The following is a 22,977-nucleotide window of genomic DNA, read 5'->3' as shown; positions in this document are numbered from 1 at the left end:
ATCGTTATGGATACTTCTGCTTTAATCTGCTTCATGGAGATAGACTGCATAAAAAAAACGAGTAGCTGCAGGTGTTCCAGCACAGGCATAGCTCCTGTCCTCTGTCCTTCCCACCCAGATGACAGGGATTCCTACTGGCACTGAAGTTCTACTCAAACTGTAGATGTCTTCTTTATCATGCCAGCTTTCTAGATTTAATGAGCAGAAAGGCTTCAAGCTCGCAGCTCTGCAGGAGTATCTGGCTGCCGGGAAGGGTGGCTTATTTTGAAGGCCTCTAACTCCAAGAGAGCTTTATTTATTCTGGTTATTGTGGGATATGGACCCATGTCCACTTTGAATCTGTAAAAGGGAAAGAATTTGTGAAGTACTGTGAATTGGAGAGCCAGTGCAGCAGTTAGCAGAAGTGCAAAGCAGCATGATCGGCCTGCCTAGTATAGGAGAATCTCACAGGCATTTACACTAACAAAAAGATTCATCCTTGTAGGTTTAAAAACAAATGCTAGAGAAATTTATCAGTGCCTGGAGATGTTGTAAAGTCTCCTTCTCTAGAGATACTCAAAACCCAGCTGGATGCCATCCTGTGCCACTTCCTCTAGCAGTGAAATTGGACTGGATGACCTCCAGAATTCCCTTCCAATCCCAATGATTATGTGATTGTGTGATCTTCACCAGATTTTTACATAATGTGCAGCACAAGGTAAGAAGACAATGCTTTTCCTGGGAATCATGCAGCCACTAGTTGTATGGGTTTAATGCTTTAAACAAATAAAGTCTGATTAATCTTTTCCTCAAAGAGGGACAGAGAACAGGAGTGTGGGCAACCTCAGCTTTCCTAAGGTCATAATTCAGGTTTCCTCAGGGGTCTCCTACAGGAGGGAGACCACAACTCCTTACTTCTGAAAGAGACAGTATTTATGAAATAGGAAAATTAGTGGAAAGAAGAAACATAAGTGGATACAGCAGGCAGGAGGGATACTTTCTAACAGGCACAAGGTAAGCTCTGACAGTCCAGCATAAGTAGGTGTGTAAGCCTTAATTACCTTTCAGCATTGGCCACTTGAGGCACTAAACACAGATCAGCCACGGAGACCTGCAAATATAGCAGAGAAAAGGGGTTAGAGTAACTCAGAGCCCGTCCCCTCACATTTCCCAGTGTTTGAGATCAGGACAGAAATTATTTTATTAGCCAGTATAGAGGAGTTGTGATGATGATCTAATTCTTTAATTCAACATTAATACTACAGCAACAGTACAAGAAAAAACTTCATTGCAGTCATTAGTAGAAGCCATCAGCTTTTAAGGAGCTTTATATTTACCAGCTGATCATTATGACCTCAAGCACACTGTGTTTCTATGGCAACTGCCTCTGAGCAAACAGGTCTGCTGGCAAGCTGCAGAGGGAGGTGATGGAGGGAGAGGGGTGTTTGTATGGCTGGGAAAAGTTTAAGTAAATTTTGCTTGTTTGCACTGCAGGAGTATCAAGCAGGTCCTGCCAATATCAAGACTTGATATGTAGAAAGGGCCTCTGCAGAGGCTCAGGGACTTGCAATCTTAAAGGAACACTCAAGAACAGTGCTGCTGGCTGCCTACCTGCACAGAGGCAGCTGCCCCTACCCTGCTGCCCAGGTCACAAAGCCTTGGGTGCCTCTCAAAGCACGTTATTCTCCAACATTGGATCTTGTAAGTAGCCTTTGTCTACCAATAAGGCTGCTACTAGACAATCCTCAGCATCCCAGGATAATGCAGGTGCCTTCCTTTTTTCTAAGGCTTTTATAGGAAAGATCTTTTGTCTGGCAGCAGAACTAACAAATGGAAAAGGCCTGAGCTGCCTCAGTTTGGTAAGGGTCAGAACAGCTTTCATGTGAGCTCTGTGAAATCTGTCCATACTAAAACTGGATGATCAGAGCAGAAAAATACAAGTTGGTTAAAGGTTCCATAGAACTAAGAGCTAAGAACTGAATCAATGTTTTTTTGAGCCAAACTTTGCTCCTATGACAGGTTATGCTGAAGTCCAAATCCCATAAAAAATGAAATGATATATCATCTTTTTCCACATCGTCTAGTACCAGCCACATCCTAGATACAGCTGCAGAATCTGGCCATTAGCAGGTTATAGGCAGGGAAAAGTAAACATCTCCATAACTCCTCTCCCAGTCAGCAATGGCCTAAGTAGGATCCATGCAGCTGTTTTTTGTTATGGTAAAGGCACTGCATGTAATTCTGGGTACTGGATGGAGTTGTGCTCTTGTTTCCTCAACTAATTTTCTTTCCTATTTTAGGGGATGATACTGGGGTTTTCAGTTCTGTGATGGCACACAGGGCTCTCTCAGATACTTACTTCATTCCCCACACAGTAGCGTCCAGCAGTGTGCTGCAGAATCTGCTCCAGTGCTGCCAAGAGAGGTGGTACACTGGAGTGAGGCATTGGAAAGTCAACTGAAAGGGACACAAAGCACTTTCTAGACTGGGAATTATGAACAAAGGCATCTTAACCATGAGCAGAGTATGAAAAAGGAGCATTTTGGGACAGAAACTACAAGGAACAAAAATCTTACTATAGTTATGGTAGTCTTTAGGGTCCTTCAGCTTTTTTGGACACAGGGTGATTTCAGCTGCTTCAGACAATGCGCTTGAAATACTGTGAGGATAATTTAGAAATACTTGACCGGGGAGGGGGAAAATGCAAAAATTCCATGTTCTGTGTACATCTTTCCTCTAAGATCCTGGGGAGCTACCAGACCTGGACAAGAGACTGGGCAGGAAGAGCACTGTCTCTGCCAGCAAGGCAGGACCCCAGCACACTACTCTAGGAATATCTGTGTTTCTACTTGAAAAGGCAAGTAGCATGTCAGCAGTGCAGAATTTTGTAAGGTCAGCCAAAATACTGATCATTTTGTATGTGGGATGTACCTTGAAAGCCAGATGTGATACAGTTCTGAGCCCATTCCATTTTTTTCTCCCCCATTTGTTTCAGGACACTCAGGTTCTGTGAAGACAAAGCAATCTCTAGGTTAGAAGACTACAGCTGGCTGGATCTCACCCACTGTGTCATTCAGTGGAGAAGAAGGGAGATGAGGAGCTGCCACGGCTGAACCCTGGCCTGAGTTCAGTTGGTTGACCTCACCTGCACCAAATCATGCACCCTGCTGTATCTTTCTCTTGGCACTACCCTTCTGTAACAGTTGCCAGGGTATCCCTTTGCCTCTTCCCTTTGGGACGCTCAATTCTCCTCTTCCTAAAATATCCTAGACTCAGCAGTTAAACCATATGGATTCATCTCTTTCTGGACAGAACCCTGCGATCCTGTAGGATTTGCTGTGTTGGAAATACTGTATTGTTGCCATTGGCAAATCAGGCAGAGGTTAAGCAGATGTTATCTGCTAGCACACCAAACTGAAGTTCTGCCACCCCATTGGCTGGCAACAATTTAAGGAGAATGAGAACTTCAGAGACAGAAATCCTTTCTGATTTTTTCATTTGCATGGATCTGACAAAGCAGTACCTGGAGTGGCTGGATGCCAGAGGCAATGTGATCAGCGATCATTCTGACTTGGGCTCTCTTCTTTGGATCTTGGGGCAGGAGCCTGGGGTTAGGATGTGTCTCTTCTAGGTAATTAATTATAGCTAGCTGTAATGAACAAAGAGATAATGGGAAGTTATTGGAGAGTCAAGTTCACATCCTGAACACCTGGGAAAGGGGAGCTGATCCAAGAGAATACAACAGCTTTTGAAGGTAGCCTGTTACTAATCCAAGGAACAGAATAACCCCTCTGCCTGTGACCTTATTGTAATTTGTTACAACTGTAATTTCAGGCAAACCATGAAACAGTCACTGAAGTCAGACTACAAACTGCTTAGTGAAAGGTGGAGTTATGAACCAAAGCAGAAATGAACTTAAATCCTTGACAGTAGTTTTCCATCAGGGACTATGTGCTATTTCTGTTCCCAAATGGGATCATAAATGCCATCTCCTTTCCAATGTATAGGTGAGAGCTCTGGGGAAGAAGATGGGATAAAGCCATCCCATCCAGATTGGGCAGCAGGCTGGAGTGAAAGGTTAACAGGGAGTTGGCTGATAACTCACTGACTGAGAAATGGTGATGCCATCAATTTTCAAGGCTGGCACTTGCTGCATAGGATTCAATGCCTTGAATTCAGCAGAAAACTGTGGAAAACAAACCTGAGATTACTGTACAGCAATACGAAATTCTTCTTCCTTGTTTCCTTCTTCCAGAGCCCAGAAATTTTTTCCTACCTTTTCTTCTCTCTACCTTAATACTAATCTTTGCAGTAAATTATGCTGTACTATTAGCCTACAGCAAGCTCTCACTGGGGCTCAGGGATCACTGCATCCAGGGCCAGACTGCCTTATCTCTTGATAAATCATCACTGCAATGCCCAGAATGGGTGGTACTGCATCAGTGCCACCATTACTGTCCCAGTTGTCTGCCCATATCAGACCATTGAGCCAGTGGTACTATGAGGTACACAACTCCATCCTATAGACTCCCAAGTGAAGATCTCTTTTGGCAACCCATCTGTTCCTTCTGCAGACCTTTTACAGCCCCCTGCAATATCATTTAACATCTTTTGGACACCTCCTATTCCCACCTCCATGCATTTTCTGGTGCTAATTGAATGAGGTTGAGTCTGTTTAAAGTGCAGGGCAGCTTCTCTGAAGTCTGTGCTCCAGATATATTCAGCTGTATCACGGTAAGCAAAAGATCTTCAGCCTTATAGATTCAGTCACAAATGTCTGAGAGAAGAAAAAGCCTCTAGTTTCCTGCAGACATCTTCTCCTGTCTCACATGCCAGGGAATACTGAATGGCTGAAAGCAACTATTACTTACAAAGAAGTGGTGAGGAATTCAGTAACTTTACTTGTGAACTTTCTAGTGCTAATCCCAAGTCTCCTAATGATCTCCAAGTTCAGTACCCCTGGAGAGAGCAGTGGTATTTTTATCCTTACCTGCTGTCCTCCATCCTTAATGAGGTTCACTGGGACCAGGTCATAGGAAATCCCTTTCAGAGCCAGTGCTAGGGAGAGCAGAGTGTACAGCTTCAGACAGCAGCACTGGGACCAGTTTCATTGGCGGTGGGCGCAGGGAAATGTTAGCATCTACATTTGAAAAAAGACCCTATTCCTCAAGGAGGGTGGCCTGAGTCCACTGAGAAGACAGTGGTCTGGCAAATGAAGGACCAAAGTACTGAAGATCAATCCTAGCAAAACCACTACATTTTTCAAAATAAGCTTTGCAACTCTTTGCAGCACAGGCCTTCCTGATTTGGCTTATGGAAGGCAGGGGACCATGTGCTCACCTGTAAAACCTTTCTGTCTCAGTACAAGTAGGGACCATTCCCAGACTTGTTCAGCTCTCAAGACCTGGGCAGGCCAGAGTCTGAGGCAGTATCATGAAGCTCTCTTATCTGTTCTCCTCTATTCCACCTGCTCCAGGTAAGCTGCAGTCTTCCCCTCCCTCCCCATGGGGAGATGCCTCACTGTTCCAGGCTCATGTTTGCTGACCTCTCTGTTAATAAGTGATTGATTAATTTGGTTAGTGAAGGGGAGGATACTGCAATACTGAGACAAAAAAAAAAAAAAAGAGAGATCAACACTTAATCTTACCGATTCGCACTCTCCAAGAACAGGAACTTCGGAAATAGCTGTAAAGTACTGGCTGAGAAGAGAAAGATCAGAGTTATAAGCTGGGAGCACCAGAATATTGTATATAAGGAGAATAATGCATGAGCAGAAGGCATTTCGGGAACTCTAAGACAGGGGAGAGCAATGTTTGGAGGAGAGAGAGCTCATTTCTGCAAGTAGCTGTTCCTGATTTGGGCATACAGGTAGCATCACTGCCTCTCATAATAGCTTTTTCAGTATCCAGCTGCACCTGATGTTTCCAGCAATGCACAAATGACCTTAAAATTATTCCCTATAAAGCTTCCCTCTTTGTCTCTGTCCAATATTACTAACTTCTATCCTATCTTAAATTTCTACTGATTGTGCCAAGCACCTGCACTGGGTATTTGCATGGCATGAAACAGCTTTTCCAGCCATGCAGGGAAAAGCCAGATCTCTTTCCAAACAAGAGCTTCTGCTGTTTGAGATGAAAGCCACAGACAATTCATCTCTACCTGAACTATAACACTAAGGCAGCCTTCCCAGATGCTTCCACCCTGTCCAAACTCTCACCTTTTCAGATGCCATGGTTGTGCAGTTGTTTCCACAAAATAAAAACAACTCTGTGTTTTCCCTTTTAACTCAGATGGAAAGGGGGAAGGCTTATCTCCTAAAACCAATGAGGAAAGGACTATGCCCCTCAGTCTGTGCCCAGGACCCAAAAACCAGCCAGTCAGGTTCAATCCTGAGTCACCTCTCCCAGCCCTGCTATCAAAATCATTAACCAGATTTAAGCTTAGAAGCACATTTGGGAACCATTCTTATTTTCATAGCTTTTCATACAGAAACAAATAAGATATCTGGAGAGCCTCCCAGGCTGTCACCAGTTGCCAATGCAGAAATCTAACCCTGGAGAACAAAAAAAAATAAAACCAAAGCTACATGCAGAATTTCTGTTCCACTAGGGAATGACTGCTAGCTCTGTGAATGGGCTGCCTTTGCAGGGAGATTCCTTATTGTGCTCCTGTAGCCCCCCTCCTACCAGTACTGACCATTAGAGGGGATTTTCTACATTGCAGATATAGGAGAAGTAGCTATTCTGCTCTCAGATGAACTTAGTGTAAAATAAAATATTGCTTTTTTTTGTGGCACTGTCCTTTCTTTCCACACAGGAAACTGGTACCCATGTATGTCTCTAAATAAGCCTATAATCATGTCTCTCCGTGCTTACACAGATCCTATGGCATGGATCTTTCTGTGTCTCTACCCTCCTAAAATGCATAAAATTTTTTCCAGAGACTGGCAGCAAGACAAAAGAAAGCAGGGATATGCTTAATTATAGTCTGTCAACAGAAAACCAGAGACACTGATATCCTTGTGCTCCAGTCCACTTTGTAAACGTCGTGCTTCTTTTACAGTTTAGATTGGCTCAAACAACTTCAAATGAGGTATGTCTTTGACTAAATTACTCAGATTTATAACTGAGGAGGAAAGTGATGGCAGTACTGGTAAAACTTTAGTGGACAAAGTATTTACTGATTTTCTGAAATTCTCTTCTGTTATTGGGGCATTAGAAGCATCAGCTATGTTCATTTTTCAAATGTCTAGCCTGCTGAGTTTCAGGGAAAGAAACAAAGCCTATGGCTTCAAAAGAGAAGCACAGAGCATTCATGGGATACTAACTTTACCTGCTTTTCCTGAGGACCTTGCTAATGATTTTTTGGCTCAGAACACCACATCTGTTTTGGACTCTGGCCTCTCAGCCAGCAGAGACATTTCTCCTGATTCTCTCTGCACTTCTTTTTTGGTTTTACAGCCTATGCTATCATTTGGAATAAACTGTGCTAAGCTAATTGCTTTGCTTTACAATTTCAAGGCACCTAAAAAGAACATGGAAACCAATCTATTGTTCAGCTGGGAACTGTCTCCAGAGGCTGGGGCTTGGAATGATCTCTTCAGTTCATACTGTTTTGCTCCTAGCAGCAGTGTAGATCACAGGCAAAAATAATCAGCTAAGTAAAGACTAGAGACAGCAGAGATGTTTTGTCCTCAGTGGATAGACCCCAGAGTGACACTGTGTCTTTCTCAGAGGAAATGCTGAGCAGGGTCCAGGGAAGTCTCAGAAAACAATTTCCTGCATTTACAATCCTGTGGGATAAAATCCCCAAAACCTGCAGTTTAGACTAGCTGGAGCTGAGATTATAGCAGGATAGGATTTGCTTGATGTCTACGTAGAGATCTGCTTTGGTTCTGTTTTCATTTCTGGCAACCAGTGTAGAAAGTTTGCACTTAAATACCAGTCTGGAGTAAAAAATTGGGAAATGTGCTTCTGTGTTGTGAAAGACAGAAGAAACACCCATTTCAAAAAAACTCTGTGTTGACCTCTTAGGTTCCCTGTCTTCTTCACTGTCTGCTCTGGATCCCAGCTCTTTGCAGGCGGTATCTGGGATGCACTTGGGAATGCCCGATCTCTCACCTTTGCTGAGCCATCAAGCCCAGCAGCCTGCACACACCCCCTGCTCCTTGGGGACACCTCGGGGCCTGAAAGGCACTGCTCGGACTCTGCTGCGTTCAAATGTACAGCCGAAACAACAGATTTGCTCTAAATTCTCAGTATCTCTGCAGCAGGATTTGCTGTGAACAGTGCACGCGAATAAAACATGCTAAGTAAACACCACCGCGAAAAGCATTAGCACACTAAAGCATTTTATTTAGCACGGGGTTTAAATGCTTTGCTTTCCACTGCGACAGAGACACGGGTGCCGGCCGGGGCAGCGGAGACGCTGGGGCGCGGTGCTCCCGGGCACCGCCATCCCCCGGGCACCGCCATCCCCTGGGAACCGCCATCCCCCGGGAACAGCCATCCCCCGGGAACCGCCATCCCCCGGTAACCGCCATCCCCCGGGCACCGCCATCCCCCGGGAACCGCCATCCCCCGGGCACCGCCATCCCCCGGGCACCGCCATCCCCCGGGAACCGCCATCCCCCGGGCACCGCCATCCCCCGGGAACCGCCATCCCCCGGGAACCGCCATCCCCCGGGAACAGCCATCCCCCGGGCACCGCCATCCCCCGGGAGCAGCCTTCCCGGCCTCCCTGGGGTGCCGGGGCACCAGACGCCACAGCCGGCGACAAGGCCGAACCGCCGCCCCCTACCCCGCTCCCCCGGCTCTGGCGCCGCCATCGCCCCGCTCCCCTCCCGCCCGGCGGGGAGAGCGCGGAGCAGCGCCCGTACCTTGGCGGCGGCGCTCATGGCCCTGCCGGCCTCGCTCGGGGCCCGGCCCGCACCCCCGGGACTGCATCCCCCGGCGTGCCCCGCGCCGCCCGCGCGCCCTGCGCAGGATGCGCCGCGCCCGGCGCGCTGCGGCGCGCGGCCGATGCCCGCGGATGCCGCCGCGCCAGCGGGAGCCCCGCCGGGGCCCGGGGGGAACGGCGCGTCCCGCCGCCCCGCCCGCCGCCACCCGCCCGGCCGCGCTGGCCCTCGTCACCCTGCTCAGCTTCGCCTCCCGCTTCCACCGCCTGCGGGAGCCGCCGCACGTATGGTACGGGCACGTCCCGGGCCCCGGGATGCGGGTGGGTGCGTGTCCGCCTCCTCCCGGCCACAGCGGCCGGCACCGCGCCCTGCCTCCCGGCCCGCGCCGCTTCCCCGGCCCGGCCTTGCCCGGCGTGGCAGAGATCCCTGTTTATCCCAGGCAGGCGGAAGGATGGGACATGCAGTGAGGGCCGCAAGGAAGAGCTGCGCTCTCAGGCCGGCCCGGCCCGGCCCCGCTCCCTCCCCGCTGCGCTGTCAGGCCGGCCCGGCCCGGCCCCGCTCCCTCCCCGCTGCGCTCTCAGGCCGGCCCGGCCCGCGCTGCTCTCGGGACCTGCTGCAGAGAGGACATCGGCTCCTAGCTGGTCGGTTTTGGAGATCTTTTTGTTAACCTCTTTTTAACCTCGCTAAGGTCAATTTGGAATCAAAAGGACAAAACAGAGGTCTTGTAGTGATAGTATCAAACTGTTCTTTAAAAAGACCTTTCCTACAATGGTTGCAGTGTTCTCCATGATTCCCACTGAGTATAATGCATTGTCGCATATGGAATGTACGGCAGTAACCCTCTATACTATAAAAAGCATAAGTATAAAGACCTTCCTGGATTTTTTTTTTTACTCTTTTTGGTATTGTAGCAGATTGGTTATTGTAGTTTGTGTTTTGTTGGTGTGTTTTTTCCAGTTGGGATGAAACTCATTTTGGGAAGATGGGAAGTTACTACATTAATCGGACCTTCTTCTTTGATGTCCATCCCCCTTTGGGGAAGGTAAACTGCTTTTCTGTTACATGTTTCAGAAGCCACAGGAGTGGGCCAATAAAAGTCTGCCTCTGCCTTCTGGCAAAGGATGTGATGAACAACAAAGTCCTTCCTAACTGTTGTTGACATCAATTTGCATTCTGTGTCCAGAGCCTCAACTTGCAACTTTTTGTCTTCACAAAAAATGCTTCAAATATATGAAGACCAAACAATTTGCATGTTGGGTTTTTGAAAGGCTTGACATGAAAAGATCAGTGTGACACTTGGAGGGTATGTGTGATAGAAGCCTAGATTTTAAAGGAAGCAAACAGTTCCTGATAACTTGTGAGCAAATGAGATGCCTGTCACAAATGACCCTGAGAGCTCTGATTTCCTGTTCTGTAAATGAACTTGTTTTAGCAACAGTGTGTAGTGTGGATGAAACTGCATCCTCCTGCCTCATCAAGGTTATCTTCCTTTCAGACTGGGTCTTCTGAAACTAAAGGAGGGAGACTCTACAGAATTCCCTCTGCTCATTTGCACACCTGGTATTTTTCTTGAGCTTGCAGTCATCCTTAGTCTGTTACAAAAATAATTCTGATTTTGTCTTTAGACAAAGGGCAGTATGTCTGCATATAATTTCTTTAAATAAACTCTTTTTTGGATGATGTGTCTGAATTATTTGTCCTTTGGATCAATGTGGCTTCTATAAAAATCTTGCCTGCTGCTAGCCTGGATACTTTTTCCTCCAATGTGATTTTTCTGACCAGTTTTTTCACCTTTCCTCTTCAGATGCTGATTGGACTTGCTGGCTACCTTAGTGGCTATGATGGTACATTTCCTTTCCAAAAGCCAGGGGATCGATATGAGCAGCACAACTACATAGGGATGAGAGGGGTAAGGCTCTACAGGCTAGGGTCAAGCTGGTTAGCTTCCCTGTGCCTTTCAATAAATACAGAGTCTTGCATCTCAAGAGCAGCTCTCCTTGATCAGGTCAGAGGTCTGTTTAGCCTTATTTTTAAGCTCCTTTGAAAAGTATTAGTGGTTCTATTGTAATAATTGTAAGAATAAGTCTTAATGTGTTTCTGTGAGAGGCCAGGTAAGAAATTAAGGTGAGAATTGAGGCCAGCTCTTCCTGCTAATTAGTGAGACTTCACTCTGTAAGGGATAGGTATCTTGCCTGTTCTGCAAAGCAAACATTGCAGAGTTTGAGCTTCTCTCGCTCCATTGTGCCTGGCTCTTCTGCTGGGGAGCCAAGGATATCAAAAAGCCAGAATCATCCACTGTCACCTGCAGCTTGCCACCACGAGTGACCCTGAGCTGAGCATGCTGGTGGAGCCTGGGACAGCAGGGCAGAATTCAGAGTTGTATACGGTCTGAAACCCTGGCTGTACTGCTATTTAGGAAGACCAAGAGCCATATAACTGACAGAAAAGTCAGAAGGAGAAAGAATGACCAATTGCTACTTCCTAGAAAGAAAACTGAAAACTGGGAAGGCATGTTTTCTTAGTTTAGTTTCCAGAAGTTCACAGCTTTAGATTTCCCTGAGCCAAAGGTGGGGGCGGTGTTAGAAACAGACATTAAAGATAATGAATTTTACTGTGGTCTTGTTTTCTTTTGTTTTGATTTCTCCTCTTTCTCCTCCAACTATCCTTGGTCTCATTTGTGTAGGAGAAGGGACTCTGGTCTGCTAAAGATACAAGGTGCAAGTGTGTTTTGTTCTTAGCTTTCATAATCTAGTATCTTGTTAAAAAAGGCTGAGTGTAGTGGATGTGTAGTGGACCTACTTGACACATCCTTTTATGAATATCTGGTGTAGTCTAGCAAGAGTGTGACTGGCTGTCATTACTGACACCTCTGCAGAACAGAGTAAGCCTCTGTCCTCTGAGCAATGTCTTTGTTCAGCTGGATTTTGTCTGATGTTCTTTGTGACTCAGTTCAGCTGCAGCAACACCTCCTGTTTTAAGTATGGAAGATGAAGGAAAGGAAAGGGTGTGAGCTCTTGTTCACCATAGGTGGGTTATAACTTCTCTCATGATCTTTTCCTGCAGTTTTGTGCATTTCTTGGCTCCTGCCTGGTTCCCTTTGCCTACCTCACAGTGTTGGAACTGTCAAAGTCACTGCCAGCAGCCTTACTTACGGCTTTCATCCTTATTTTTGGTAGGTGTTCCTGCTACAGCAAAATCGAGTGTCAATAGTTCAGATAATTTAATTTCTGGATTACCATATGTTACCTAACCAGGAGATATTTGGGTTAATGAGAGACTTTCTCAAAAGCAAAGTAATTCTGCTTTTTTTTAAAATGGATATATGTATGAGGCTTTTTAATTGGTGGTACCCTTAAGAACTTTACAGTTTTGTTTAGTTCATAGGTACTTCTGTTATTTACATAACCGCAGTATTGGATTAGATGGCACTTTAATTTTAAAAAAATTTATAAGGTGGATGGTCAGGAATGATTTTGCCCACTAGTGACATATTAATGTTTCCTGTATGAATTATAGAGATGTTTAACAGCTCCTGCATTACTTTATAAGAGCTCACAATAAGAAATGAATAAAGTTCCTTGTTGAATTGAGCCAAGTGGAGAAATTGACCTGCAAATGGAGTTACCAAAATAGGGGTTTTGTGAGGAAATGTAGGTATTGAGAAATGGAGTCTTAAAGTACCAAAGCCATATTAATTTTTTATAGGTACCATCTGAAAGATGACTCCTCTGGCCTCCTCTGGCACTGTGGTGGTGCCTTAGGTAGATCATTGCTGGCTGTAATCCTCTCCATCTGAATATGTTATCAGCACTTTGCAAATGGTATTTCACAGATACTGCTGTACTGCCTTTTGTTTTTGTATTTTGTGTTTTGTGTTTGTATTTTATTTTTGTTTTGTTGGATTTTTTTCCCTTTGTTATGCAGGTAGCAGATGAAATGTGATCTCCTCCTGTTTCTAAAATTTCCCGCCTTCTTCTTGTCTTAACAACACTGAAGAAACTGAATTCCCACAATCTTAGATTCGCTTTGGAACTGCAAGTCTTTCTGACATTGTGTCTCTTTGCAGATACAGGCTGTATTACATTGTCCCAATATATTCTGCTGGATCCCATTCTAATGTTCTTTCTCATGGGAGCTGTTCTGAGTATGGTGAAATGTAACAGTTGTGCAGACAGGTAAGATAAGGATGATAATTTTATTAAACTATAGGTATTTAACTTTCACACAGTTAAAGTAATGTCTGCCATTGGTGATGTGTGAATTGCTGAAATGAGATTATTTCAGGAAATTTGAAGGTGAAAATGACTTTTGGTAGCAAAAAGAAATTTTTACTATGAGGGTTTGTGTAGTTAGGGAGAAAGTGTTGTGGCTGGAGTACACCAACTTACCTGTGACTGTAAGCACCTATAAAAATCCTGCTGTCTGAGGTAAATAGTGTAATTTGTTTGGTCTAGAGAAATGGCTACAAAAACTTAGAGGGAAATATAGGCAGGAGGATTCTGAATAAAGTAGTCAAGTTGCTGAGGACACTTGCTGTAGAGCCATCCAGAGAGGGTGGTTGTTACAGGTATTGGGATATGTCAGAAGGCTTCTTTGTGGCTGGGCTGCACAGAATAGTTTCTTTGAAATGCATCCTTAATCCAAAGACATTAAAAGTCGAAATTCTGTGTTATATAAGAGCAGTTCTTAATTTAATGAAACATTCAATAACTGATCATATCAGTCTTAGTGTGTCTACAGTTTGTGTGGCTGAAATGCAGCCTGCAGCATTATGTATGGTATCCAAGGCCATCCTTATCTACAGCACATTCCTCAGGGAATACAAGCATTAAATTGCAGTGCTTGATCAGCTCTGTGTGCCCTAACTTGAATTTATTTTTCATATCTTAGTACTAATCGTCTTGTCAAAGTAGTTGATATTCTGCAAATTAAAAGCCAACTCTAGCTACTGTGTTGCTTAGCAGGTCCTGGGGATTTTATCTAGTTGAAATAAAAGCATCAAGGCATTAGGAATCAGAAAGAAAAAGGTTTTAAATTCTGCTGTAATTTTTTTCTCATCTCTCTTCTATGATTCAGTTTTATGTCAGTTAATAATTTGTTTGTTTTTTGCTGCAGCTTTTGTTTGTGTTCTGGATAGATGTTTTCTGCTAAAGCTTTCTTGCTTTAGTAAGGGTGGCTGCTCTTTGCCTCTTGTTCTTCTGCATGTCCTTAAATTTCTGAGAGAAGTAAGATTGCACTTTATGGAGCAAAATTCTTGTTTCTGTTCTCAGAACTTCCATGTGGTCAGACTTTCTTCACACTAGTATTTTAGCCTATACATGATGTCTGTGTTTCCATCCTTGAATGGGAGATCTAGGGTTGGTCCCAGCTTAAGTGTACCTAAAGCCTGTATCAAGGCTTCACAAGCCTGTATCTGAAACCAGTATCCTTGTGTGACTCTAAACTAAATGAAAAACTGATTTGTTATTTATTTTTGTGATCAGAGGCTGCCCATTCATGTAGCTATCATTTTATTTACTGACTTGCTCTACTGGTCCTGCAGGCCATTTTCTGCCTCCTGGTGGTTCTGGCTGAGTCTGACTGGTGTGAGCCTTGCTGGAGCAATGGGGGTAAAATTTGTTGGCCTTTTTGTAGTCCTCTTGGTTGGCCTGAACACAATCTATGACCTATGGGACTTGCTGGGGAACCTCAGCCTGTCACTGGTGAGTTTCAAAGGCTTTTCTTTACTTTAAGAGTTTCTTTGTTTTGTTTGCTTTGTAATTCTCCTAGTATTTGACAACCCTGAAAGTACCCAAACAGAGATACTCTGTCTGCAGCAAAGAAAGGCATCTCGTGTGGGTGATGAAAAATAGAGATTAAGGTTATAATGAAAAATTATTGCCAGGCTTTTGAAAAAACCTAACACACTTATATCAGCAGGACACAATTGCATGCAAGCACAGCAGAAATATTGTTACTGTTTCCTGAGAGAAACTGTTACCATTCCAGTTCGCTAAATTTTCATTCTAAGCCAGAAGTGCTCATTGGGAATGGCTTTACATTTATATGGGAGTGGCCCAATGCAAGATGTTGTTCAGCACTGTTACCTGACCTTCTAACGAGTATGTGCTACCTGGCAGACAGGCATGTCTTGCAGCATTTAGTTTGCATAAGCAGCATGAGATCAGGCTCTGCTTTGTGAGAGTAAGGGGGCAGAGGCTGCATAGCAGGAGCATCACAAGTCATAGAAATGCTCTGCAATACAGTATCCATAGCCAGTTAGGAGGATGAAGGCAGCCATAGCCTGCTTGATTTCACACACATTTAGTTCTTCTAAGCCCTAAAAAATTTGCTAGTAAGTTTGAGTGTCCTGGTATAATATATTGCATTTTGTGTTTGCAAAGCGTGAAATCTGCTATTTGGAGAAATGCCTTGGTTTACCATTTGCAGTCTTGCAACTGGCAGGAAAAAAATTCTTCAGTCATATCTTTTAAAAGGTGTTCAGTTCTCCTCTTGTCTCAGCCTCTTTTGAAGCTTGAAAATTCTATTTCTTTTACTTACTGTTTTTGTCTTGTTTGTCTTATAAACAGTGGGGACATGAGGGGGACTTCTGTTACTCCTGTGTGATTTGTTTTCTTTGATTAATGTGAATCAATATGGGCTGCAAAGATTCAGTGTTCCAACCCCAGAGAAACAATTCTTGAGCAAAGTCAGTTAATTGCATTTGAAATAGGACAAATCCATCATGTCTAAGCTTTCTGCCAGCAGACAGCTGCACAGTGATTTCATTTGTGGTGCTGGCAGCAAAGGCAGCAAAGCCAGCTATTTGGCAACCCTGGTGCTTGAGGAGAGGGGAAAAAAACGGTGAGGATTAATGTCCTGAAAACCAGAATAACTTATCTCTGCATTTGTTAGGAAGCTACTCATGATTATGTACATGCAATTTTTTGGGGACTAACATGATTTCTAGAATTCTCAACTTGTATTTTTCCATTGTTCTGGTTTGCTCACTGCTGTCTTTCACATGGACTTTCTTTTTCTTTTTTTTGACTTTGCATTGAAGTCTTTAGTTTAAGAAGACAATTTCATGAAAATTGAAGCATATTGAGGCCTTTTTAAGTAGGGAACTGGAGGTTCACATGCCTCTCTACTGCCTATATTTGGTTATGTACCATCAATCAGCGTTTTTCTAAGTGTCCGGTGGTTATTAAGTGTTCTGCTGAAGTACTTGAACTGAGCAGCTCTTTCCTGTATTGACTTCAGTGAGCTTTGCAATGTGTTCAGCTTTTTCTATTCCTTCTGAATTAATTGGGTACTAAGGGATGGAGAAAGATTAGCTTAATGATTATATGATAAATATCATGTTAAAAAATATGGAGACTAGCAAGTGGATCTGTTTTCATCCACTTTGAAGTTAGTGTGGGCATTTAGAAAACAGTTTTTGCTATTTAATTTTTCTCTTCTTCCACAACTATTTATTATCTACCGACTTTTACATTATTTAATGTCTTTGTTTAATTTAGGTTTGCTAATTTTAATAAAATCAATTACCACTACCAGCAGTATCAGTAGGTTCTGAAAATGTAATAGCTTCTTTGGCATCTGTTTGCAAAACAGGTTTTCAATTAATTGAAATAAAATATGTGCATTCATTTTGGGATTCTGAAGAAAAGGTTTTGCTGCTGATTTTTCTGTAGCTTCTGGCTGAGCAGTACTAGAAGTTGCAGTGTGAGAGCATCCTTGCTAAGCAAGGTGATTTCTGTAAGTGAAGCATATCTGGATCCCCAGGATGTCCTGGTTACTTTCACATTTGCATTGACTTATTGGGGCAACAAATTTTCATTTTTCCTCTTGCTTATCTTTGGTAGTTACTATTTTGAAGGCCATGCCTTTGCTGAGATTTTGGGTCAAGATGTGTACAAATTAAGGTCCTTGCTCTCAAAGTATTTTCAGTGTGGGCTACCCAGCCTCCTTTGCCAAAGTTAGGGATGCTCAGCACTTCGGAACGCTAAAATCTCCCATTGCCTGTTTTTGTTTTTTTTCCCATGACCCTAGGATTCTGAGGTACCATAGCTCCAGCTTTTGGCGATACACAGCAAGGTCTGCTTCAGCTTTTACCTCTCTCTGGGCCTTTGAGGTAATTCTGCAGCCTGGTGGGCTTTCTTGCACAGCAAGCTCCAGCTATAGGACTGCTGCTCAGAGTTTTTGAAATAAGGAGCGAAGTTGTTCCTGCACTGTTTGATCCAGACTGTGTTTGTTGCAGGTCATGTTTGGGAAGCATTTACTGGCTCGTGTACTCTGCCTCATCGTGCTCCCGCTTGCCCTCTACACAGCTATGTTTGCTGTTCATTTTGCAGTGTTAAATAGAAGGTATTTCACAACATTTTATCCAGAAGAATTGCTTGTCTTTGCTTTGAATTAAAGGCTATTTGTTGGTTATATAGTGCTCCACTTTCAAAGTCAGAAGTACAGCCACAAGCTGTGTCTTTTTTTAATTCTCTTCTCCAACTCGCTGGCCAAGCTGGCAGTGAAATTGAATTTGATCTTGAGACTCTGAAATGCCAAGCAAGTAACCTAAGCAAACTTCCTGTCTCATTTTTTTTCTCTTCTCTTTCTGGGACCTGAAAATATCTCAACTCCTTTCTTTGTCTTTTTGTAATTAAAAAAAGTCATTGCGTTCCTGAAAAATGGCTGTGATTAAAAGAGTCTGAGTGTGCCTGAAGGGAGGGCTCTTTCCTGGATGCTTGCAGCCAAGAGATGCTTTTTACAAGGAAGGAGCTAGTAAAATGGCCAAGTAATGTTTTCCATATGCCAGCATTAAAAAATGAGGTGAATAATCATTTCACTGTAAAGAAAGAATAGAAAAATAAATCTCTTATTTTTTGTTTGAAGTTGACTGGTCTCACCACTAATCTCTTAGCAGAAGTAAGACTACAGGAGCCAGAGAGAAAGGTTTTGTTATATCTGTCCTGACAGCAGGTCAGTTTATTTGTAAGAATAACTCCAAAGACAGCTTTGTGCAGAGCCAGCATTTGTACATTTTTATGACCTCAAGCTCTTGCTGCACTGGACAACTTCCTGCAAGACTGTCTCTATCTGCTGTGGTTCACAACATTAGAGAAGTGTGCCTCTTAAGGGAACTGCACCCAGTCTTCTTCTTCAGATGCCCAGTCTGGTTTTATAATTTTTGTTCTGTAAAAACAACTTGGTAATGCATGACAGGTGTTTATATGCTGTTTAGACTTCTAATTGTCATATTCTTTGCTCTCTTTTGTAGTGGTCCTGGGGATGGTTTCTTCAGTTCAGCCTTTCAATCCCAGCTGATTGGGAACAATCTTCATAATGTCTCCATTCCAGAGCGTGAGTATCCAAATGAATAAAGCACTCCAGATGCTGTCAGTGTACATGAGAGCTTAAATAAAAATGGTGTCCCAGTTTTTCCTGCTCCAGAGCTGTCACTGGGGGAGCATCAGGTCTGTTCTCCAAGACTGAGTTTTCTCACTTGCATTGGGGGCATAGGAGGGAAGATGTCTTCAGCCTGTATATCAGTTCTGCCTCTCTTCCCTCTTGTATTGCTGCAGGGGTCAGCAGCGCCTTAATTTGACTGTATGCTTTTAGGGGAAGCTATCTCAAACCTCTCATTATGAAATTACAAACAAAGAAATGCCTTACCAGGTCTGTTTATGTTAAGACTTGTGGGAGTGTTTTAAGTGTTTCAGCCAAATGTTATGTAACAGTTTTACTGAATCCTGGTTAGGGATGGGAGAAAACTTGCAATGAGCCCTATGGAATAATGTGTCAAACAGGAAACAAACTTCCATCAAAACAGTGGAGAATGCATGCCTAATTGAGCACTGTACACTACCTGGGGGAGATACAGGAGAGCTGCCTTATGTCTTTTTTCCTCCTCCTTTCTCATGCAGATTTGGCATATGGGTCTGTGGTTACAATGAAGAACCTTCGGATGGCAGGGGGATACCTTCACTCCCACTGGCACCTCTATCCAGAGGGCATTGGGGCTCGCCAGCAGCAGGTTTGTGTGCTGTGCTAGTACTGCCTGTGACTACAGCCACTGACTTACTCTTTGCATTTAGCATTAGGGGCCAAACTGATAGGAGCTAGAAGTTTACTCAGCATCTGTTGCCTTCTCAGTGCTACAGCTGTGCACTTGTCTTGGAACTCTAACTAAAAAGGAGGCTTGAAGAGAGCCTACCACACTGCACTAGAGGGGTGACTTACAGTAGCAGGGTTTTGCAAGAGCACTGTCCATAAATTGAGTCCAAGAGGAATTCAGAATAGTCTTCCATAATGAATGATACCTCAAGGAAGGTTGTAAGACAAGAACATTATCTTACAGCTTTTCTGGCTGTATATTAAAAGCAAGAGAATAGAGCTGCTGTATATTGTTTTTACTCCAGCCGCTGGCCTCTGTGACCTTACATGAATCCGTTTCCTTGGTGCCTTGCTTCCTTCATCTGTCACCAAAGAATTTGTAATGCTTTGCTCATTAAATTAGATACTGTATGTTTGTAAGCCAATATAGCCATATGGAAACCATCTGAACTAGGGACTTCTCATTAAATGCAATTAGTGAAAGCAATAAGCAATTAAGTGAAAGTAGAAATCAGAAATCATGTAACTATCTCTAATTAAGAAGAACAAACATTAAGTGGATTTCTTATTTTTGTCCATCATCATCATCAAGCTTCACAAATCTTTGCTGATTCTGCACATTCACCAAAATGTATTCTGCAGTTTGATTATTGGTGTCTAAAAATTGTTCTGAGATCCTTGAAAGAAAGTTGCCAGAGAAACACAAGTGTTTGGTTTTTAACTCCTTGCTGTCTCTGTGACTAGGAGGAAGTTTTCAGAAGTGCGAACTTTGTCTTGAATCTTCTTTCCCTGCTGCTTGTCATAATCAGAATATCTAATACTCTAGCATGACATTAATGTTTATTGCAGTATATGGCTTGTCATGCTAAACTGCCTCAAGCATAGGCAAAATTGGAGTGCAGATCACGCTTTATGACACTGAAAGCAGGGAAAGGCAATTTGGAGAGGACACTAATGGGAGTTCCTTGTGGAAAATGGGAAAGGGTGGAGATTTCTCCCTGTGCTCCCTGCCCTGGTGGTGGGACAGCAGTTGGGTTCTAGGGTAGTTTCAGGGCTCTGGAGAGGGGAAGGGAATTTAGAACTTGGAGGAGACTTAGAGAGGAAAAAGTGATCTCTCTGCTTCCACATTCCCGTACTCCTGATGGCTTGACGTCAAGGTATGGGATTCTACGTTCAGCTCTCACTTTTCCCCATCATCAGACACTCCTCTGTGTTCTGCCTCTCACCCACCCCCTGGGCCATCGGCTCCCAGCTAAGAGAGAGGCACAGGTGGGGCACTGGGCTGGGGTCCCACAGAGCCAGGCTTGCTGCTCTATAGGAGGAGGGTGAGCGAAGGGAGTACAGTTCCACATGCTCTGGGGAGCAGCAGCCTGGAGTAAGATGGTCTTTGTGTCCATGGTAGCAGTAGATGCAGTTACTCTGTGTGAGGCTGAGCAGGCTGGCAAGGATTAGCTGTGTAGTGTGTGTGGGTAACATAGTAATGGGTTATCCCTGAATCCGTACCTTGCCTGGATCTTTTGGCAGATATTGTGGTTGTCACAGTCAGCCTGTTGTCCTAAATCTCTACTGTCTGTAAAACCAGTGCTGCTTCAGTCTCCTGGTTCAGGTAGTGGTCAGTGATTATTCAAGAGTTCTGCTTTGGATATCCTGTTGTTGTTGAAGGAGTCTCTGGAACAGGGTGAGAGAGACTGTGTTTGGAGGCTGTTGGTTTATGTGAACTACCATGAAGTGTAGTGCTTCTGAGTATGGGCTATATGATTTGCTGGTGAATGTGTGGCTACTATCAACAGCTTTTTTTTTTTTTAGGTAAAATAATTAATCCTGTCATTTCAGGTCACTGCCTACTTACATAAAAATTTGAATAACTTGTCATTTCAGGTCACTGCCTACTTACATAAAGATTTGAATAACCTATGGGTCATAAAGAAACATGATTCAGATACAGGTAACAAATACCAGTAAAGTGCCTTTTGTAACTGCTTCTGTTTTTCACAATATTCTGAGTTCTTTCTAGGGCAGAATATCCTTCATGGATATGAGGGGGAGAGGAGGAAGAACAAGAGGAAGTTGTCTCCATCTTGACTTGCACTGTGTGTGTCTGCTGTGTTTATAAGCTTTTCTTAGCTGAAGGTTGCATTGACAATTTTTCAGCTGTTTAGGGCTGCAAATAACAGCAGAGAGAAAATTTGTCTGAACTGAGTTAATAATTTTTGCAATCAGTTATTGTGGCTAAGAGTCTTGGGAAGGCTGGGTCCTGTTACAGTCTGGTACATTGTGTTTGACAGATTTTTGTGGATGATTGCTTGGGACAAGATAAGAGTACTGAATGTGCTGATCTGTGGTTTGTACAGAAAGCCATTGGTTTGGATTATGTAGTGTATGTAGCTGAGGCATGCTTGGTGTGGCAGTTTCCTTTTTTTTTACCTGCCTCATGAGTTCATAAAAATTAACAAGAATTGTCTAAAGAGCAAAAAATGTAAATAATGTAGATATATAAGAAAAACTATAATCAATGTTGCAAGAGTCATTTATAGTTCACATTCTATGGAGTAGCTCTCAGGGTAAGAGTCTAGAGCAATGTTTTACACCGGGCTTAGAGTCAACACAACTTTGTTTGCTTTATTATCTGCTTGAGGCATGAGCATCAGCAAGAAACTAAGACCCTGCTAAGTTTGTCTGTGCATTGATATAATCAGTTCATCTTCCTTCAGCAGATCTGTCTGACCCCTCAAGCCCTGTGGAGTTTGTGAGGCATGGAGATATTATTCGTCTGGAACATAAAGAGTAAGGATGATTTTTGGGATTCAAAGAGATTATGTGATTGAACAGAATTGGAGATTGTGGTTAGACCAGCACAAGCAGGCTGTGTGAAAGAGGTATCTGTATATCCGAATTTCCAGTGTGAGGTTTGTAGAGTTTTTCTTCTATGGTTTATGTTTTGAAAAGTTTCTATTAAATGAGAAACTTTAAAGAGAACCACACAACTTTATTAGAACGACCTACCTAAGCAGAAGGGAGATTTGTTCTGCTGTGTGAGGTGCAATAATCAGGGTAACTTTTCCAGAGTAGTATTTTCAAAACCCTCGTTCTGTTGCCTGTCTCCATGCTGAATTTTCTAGGCAAATAGAATATAGGGTTTTTTTTATCAGTGTGCTGTAAGTATCTTGTCCCTTGTTCATAGGCAATATCCACCCTCTGAAGTTCTCACCAGCACTGGGATCACAGCAGTTAAACACTTTGAATGAAAATGGAAGCTGATCCCTTCCCTTTCTGCAGGGAATACCTAAAAGGAAGCAAGGGAACTGTAGTGACTTGATATTTAGTTTTTATCTAGTCTAATGCCACAGTGCCAAAATGCTCTGAGCTTTCACAGCTTTGATTTCTTAACAGAACCTCTAAACTCGTGAGCCAGGAAATCGTGTATTGTATTCAGTATGGCGCATGCACGAATCATTGCTTAGGTTTCCAAAATGATTATAAGATTTATTTTTTTAAATTTTGAATTTGTGAGTTTACTGTCAAATACATGGAAATGAGGATGATAAAATCTTGATTAGGCAAAATGGGTTAAGTCCTGGCGAGGTCTCTGGCGTGGGAGTGAATCGGCGGTGCTGGGGAGGGGTCTGGCAGGTGTCGCAGGGACAGCGGTGTCGTGCCGATGGCAGCAGCGCCCTTGACGAGGACTGACGGGCTGTGGCCAGGTTTCTCAGGTTACCTCCGTTGGCAGACCCTGCCAGTGTGGGAGGCTCTGTGTCTGCAGGCTGCTGGTGCTAAAGGGTGGCCACTGATTTCCCCCTAAATGATACAGTCTTTCCCTGCAAAAGTAAAACTGATAATCACAAAAGGTCAGGATCTTGCTTTTCTTCTTATAAGACAGGGCTCTGTGTTACACTTCTACTGTTAATAAAAAAAAAAAATCCAGAATAAACCAAAACAAATCTCTTCCTTTTAGAGATGGTAGATTGTAGTTTGAGGGTTGGATTTATTCATGCTGTCATCCATTTCTGTCA

General features: G+C 43.5%; 2 protein-coding genes across 5 annotated transcripts in view; one reads left to right on the top strand and one right to left on the bottom strand.

Annotated features, from left to right (window-relative positions):
• Position 1: 1 nt before the first annotated feature.
• Positions 2–8,934, bottom strand: GSTZ1 (glutathione S-transferase zeta 1). 3 transcript variants are annotated; one of them, XM_056492972.1, is made up of 9 exons: positions 8,858–8,934; positions 5,627–5,678; positions 4,970–5,037; positions 4,085–4,165; positions 3,503–3,628; positions 2,911–2,986; positions 2,339–2,391; positions 1,041–1,090; positions 2–339 (listed from the first exon to the last, which is right to left on the bottom strand). In XM_056492972.1, the coding sequence occupies exons 1-9, from the start codon at positions 8,873–8,875 to the stop codon at positions 213–215; spliced, it is 651 nt and encodes a 216-aa protein (XP_056348947.1). In that variant the 5' UTR covers positions 8,876–8,934; the 3' UTR covers positions 2–212. The 3 variants fall into 3 exon arrangements, with proteins under 3 accessions (XP_056348947.1, XP_056348948.1, XP_056348949.1); XM_056492973.1 differs by lacking the exon at positions 8,858–8,934 and adding an exon at positions 6,197–6,299; XM_056492974.1 differs by lacking the exon at positions 8,858–8,934 and adding an exon at positions 5,320–5,528 and having other exon boundaries at positions 5,627–5,652.
• The window catches only part of POMT2 (protein O-mannosyltransferase 2), a 27,265-nt gene continuing 13,171 nt past the window's right edge, over positions 8,884–22,977 (top strand). Inside the window, exons 1-11 of one of the 2 annotated variants that reach the window (XM_056492964.1) lie at positions 8,884–9,164; positions 9,833–9,917; positions 10,680–10,784; positions 11,939–12,047; positions 12,942–13,050; positions 14,418–14,577; positions 17,118–17,224; positions 18,132–18,214; positions 18,778–18,887; positions 20,846–20,912; positions 21,682–21,751. In XM_056492964.1, coding sequence (XP_056348939.1) covers positions 8,965–9,164; positions 9,833–9,917; positions 10,680–10,784; positions 11,939–12,047; positions 12,942–13,050; positions 14,418–14,577; positions 17,118–17,224; positions 18,132–18,214; positions 18,778–18,887; positions 20,846–20,912; positions 21,682–21,751 — 1,205 coding nt within the window. In that variant the 5' untranslated portion in view covers positions 8,884–8,964. Of the gene's footprint in view, positions 9,165–9,832; positions 9,918–10,679; positions 10,785–11,938; positions 12,048–12,941; positions 13,051–14,417; positions 14,578–17,117; positions 17,225–18,131; positions 18,215–18,777; positions 18,888–20,845; positions 20,913–21,678; positions 21,752–22,977 lie in introns of both variants that reach the window. The other variant, XM_056492963.1, reaches the window with a different exon arrangement.

The sequence above is a fragment of the Oenanthe melanoleuca genome, chromosome 5 (assembly GCF_029582105.1).
Source record: "Oenanthe melanoleuca isolate GR-GAL-2019-014 chromosome 5, OMel1.0, whole genome shotgun sequence".
Classification (NCBI taxonomy): Eukaryota; Metazoa; Chordata; class Aves; order Passeriformes; family Muscicapidae; genus Oenanthe; species Oenanthe melanoleuca.
Note: the sequence above shows the minus strand (reverse complement) of the source record. Positions and strands in the feature narration are given on the sequence as shown.